The 3,610-nt window shown below is 36.3% G+C and overlaps 1 protein-coding gene across 1 annotated transcript; it reads right to left on the reverse strand.

Annotated features, from left to right (window-relative positions):
• Positions 1-2,094: 2,094 nt before the first annotated feature.
• LOC130998408 (uncharacterized) lies at positions 2,095-2,781 on the reverse strand. The gene is made up of 2 exons (XM_057923825.1): positions 2,470-2,781; positions 2,095-2,199 (listed from the first exon to the last, which is right to left on the reverse strand). The coding sequence occupies exons 1-2, from the start codon at positions 2,779-2,781 to the stop codon at positions 2,095-2,097; spliced, it is 417 nt and encodes a 138-aa protein (XP_057779808.1).
• Between the last annotated feature and the right edge of the window lie 829 nt (positions 2,782-3,610).

Here is a 3,610-nt window from a genome sequence, read left to right on the forward strand (position 1 = left end):
ATATTTATTATTTCTAAAAGCAACTTAATTTATTATAGCATTAAATGCTATTAGCATCGTACTTTCATACTCGGATTTTGACGTTCCTCTTGCATTACGTCCACAAAAATAAATTCAATCTACTGTTTCATTTCTATTAAAGGAACACACACACTTACCCATTCTTCAATAATAATGATAATTCCCAGCACTTTCTTTTGATGAAAATGTGTCCCAAAAATTATTTGGAACCCTTTGATTAACAGCATAGTTCATCAGCCTACAAATTATATAAGCAATCAAAAAACCAAATCTTGGTAACCAGTTTTACGACCGACTGTAAATCTGTTTGACAAATATCAATATATCATCCGCTAATTTTACATGTACTAATAAATAACAAAAATTAGTTGGTAAAGAAACGTATTTTATTATTTCATATCATTATATGTAAAATAAAGGTTAAAAAACTTTCTTTTTTGATAGAAGATTACAAAAAAAAAAAAAAAGGCCCATTACCTTCTTTTATTAGTATTTTTTTATTGAGATGACTCATTATCTTTGAAAGATGGGTTCGCGGTTGATAATTGGAGAAAGAGAGAGAGATTTGGACAGGGGAAAGAGAAAGCCCAAATGAGTAACGGTATTGTGAGGCTGAGAGAGAGAGAGTAGGATTTATTGGGCTGTGTAACAAGCGACCAAAAGCTTGTGGGCTAAGGTTCCAAGTATGCTTTAAGAATTGATCGTTTAGCACCCACCAAACCTGTCAATTTAACTTGTTTACAATTATTTTATGTAACTAAATAAATGTCATTAGCAATCAAAAATCACATATCAAAGAAGTAGATTATTTTATCCTTACCCATAATTATTAAATTAAAAATTTGAAAAAAAATAAATAAATACTCTCTCCGTCCCGTAAGAGTGTATCACATATAGGACGGCACGGATTTTAAGAAAAAGTTGGTAGTTAACGTGTTGAGTAAAAATGAGTGGTTGTGGTTGAATTGATTGTGGAGTTATGTAAAAATGAGTAGTTGTGGTTAAAAGGAGAAAATGGGGTCATATTTTTAAAATGGAAGTGATAGATTATTATGGGACAGATGAAAATAAAAAATGTGATATACTCTATACGGGGGAGTAGTTTATGTTGGGAATAATTATAGATAGAAAAATTCAACATTGATTTATGATAAAGTGATAAAATCAAATAGAGTACTAATATGAGAATAATGTTTATTTGTAAATAAGATGCTTGTTGGAAAAACAGAATGAGAAATTGAAACCTTAGGCTAACCACGTCAGCCGATCCATCCATGTTGGGGAAATAAAAGTGAAAGCATCACATTTACATTTAATAGGAACCACAGCAGCTGCCTCACATACATGCCCCTCACTCTGTGAGAGACACACTCACAATGTCTTGTCAACTGCGTGAGAGAGAATGTCATGTAATTTATATTTTCTTATATCTTTCGTGTCAGATTTGTTCAGCCTGTCAGAACGCTACTCACGTGGGACCCCGTGCCCTTTTGTTTTTTTGAGAGAAAATTATTGTGATAATCACCGGAGCGTCGACATTCCATGACTAATGAGCTTACTCATCAGAATAAAGGATCACTTATGAATAAGCAGTATGTATCGGAGAGATTTATCCACTTACTTGTATCTATTAATTTTGATTTTTATATTTTTTTTATTTAATTTAAATTACATCAATTTAAATAATAATATTATTTTAAATTAAAATTGTATTAATTTAAATTACATAAAATTAATTAAAAAAATTAAACATAGCTTAAATAACTATTCAGGCCCTAGAGGTTCGAAACGTGCCTAAATATGCTCGATCAAATCATGTTGGAGCTTGGCATGCATCTGCCTATCTCGGATAATTGTATCTCTTTGCACGTATTCCTCGAAATTAGGCGAGATTGATCGAATACTCTCCGATGAGTCACTACTAGACGCCATGTGTTCTGAGTCTTCATCTCTCTAGTGGGTAGCTTCTTCACCTTCGTTCTCCACAATCACGTTGTGGAGAATAATACAAGCCAACATGATGTCTTTGAGATGGTCAATATACCAATTTTGGGTCGGACTTCGAATGATTCCCTATCGAGCTTTAAGCACTCCAAAGGCACGTTCGACATTCTTTTGTGCCGATTCTTGCATCTTCTTGAACCTCGCCTCTTTCGGATTGATCGCCAACACCGAGCTCTTAACGAACGTTAGCCACTCAGGATAGATGTTATCGCACAAGTACTAGCTCATCTGGTAGTAGTGCTGGTTGATCTCAAAGATCACCAGCGATGACGTTCCTCCCAAGATGTCGGTGAACAGAGGCAACTGGTTCAGAACGTTGACGTCGTTGTTCAAGCCGACGACACCAAAGAAAGCATGCCAAATCCACAAATCGTGGGATGCAACGGCCTCCAAAATCAAGGTGGGCTCTCCTTGATCATCGCGTGTAAATGCGTCATGCCATGCCTTTGGACAATTCTTCCATGCCCAATGCATATAGTCAAGACTCCCGAGCATCCCAGGAAATCCATGCCGCGTCTCATGCATCTGAAGCAGTTGTTGGACGTTCACCGGTATTGGACGCCGAAGATACTCGACACTGTATGCCTGAATGATAGCTTTGCAAAACTTCTTCAGACATAGCTGCCCCGTCGTGTTAGAAATTTTCTGATACTTGTCAAAAGTATCCGTACAAACACTGGTGGCTAGTTGTCGGATAGCCACCGTGTATTTCTGCAACGGCGTGACAGAGTCCCGGCCCGTAGCATCCATCCCCATCTGGAAGTAACCATCAACACCTTGCACATCATCAGCGATACGCAAGAATAGCTCCTTCTACATCCGAAAACGACGCCGAAAAAATGTTGGCCCGTACGTCGAATTGTCGTTGAAGTAATCTTGCATAAGCCGTTGATGGGAAGCCTCACGATCACGATAAACAAACCCTCTATTGGTAAAAACATGTCGTTGGGGTTGTGGTTGGGCGAAAAATTGAGCAATCGTAATTTGTGATTGGACGATGATATCCATGATTTCTTGCGTCTCCCCCTCAGACGAAGACGAAGAATCATCGAACCATGAATTCATTTTTTGGTAGAGATGAAAGAAATGAAGAAGAAATTAAAGAGAAAGAGTGAAAGGGATGAATGAAATTGTGGACAAATGGGTGATTTATATAGAAGGAAAAGGAAATTAAAAAAATTACAAAAATAGTCGTTAATGACCGTTGGAAAAGAAAAGAAAAATTCGTCTGAAATAGCCGTTGGAAATAATCAAAATTCAATTTTTTTTAATAGGCACGTACAATTTTAAAAGTCGGATGAGATGAGTAAGGCCGAGTAAGACCCCCCCTTCCCAACGGCTTACTTATCGGCTAGCTTACTCAAGTAATGCCTCTTTAGTAAGTCAATGTGGGTGCTCTAAAGGCTAGCACGAATTTTAATAAAATTATTAAAGTTATTATGAGTAATGCTATTTGGTGATGCTATGACTGATCATTATAGAGTTTTTATTTAAAAAAAAAACCTGGTTCAGTGAAAAAGAATTTTATCATTATCCCTAAAATATTATATGCTTTATCTTACAAATTTTCTTCGAATTTGTTTCA

The sequence above is a fragment of the Salvia miltiorrhiza genome, chromosome 8 (genome assembly GCF_028751815.1).
Source record: "Salvia miltiorrhiza cultivar Shanhuang (shh) chromosome 8, IMPLAD_Smil_shh, whole genome shotgun sequence".
NCBI lineage: Eukaryota > Viridiplantae > Streptophyta > Magnoliopsida > Lamiales > Lamiaceae > Salvia > Salvia miltiorrhiza.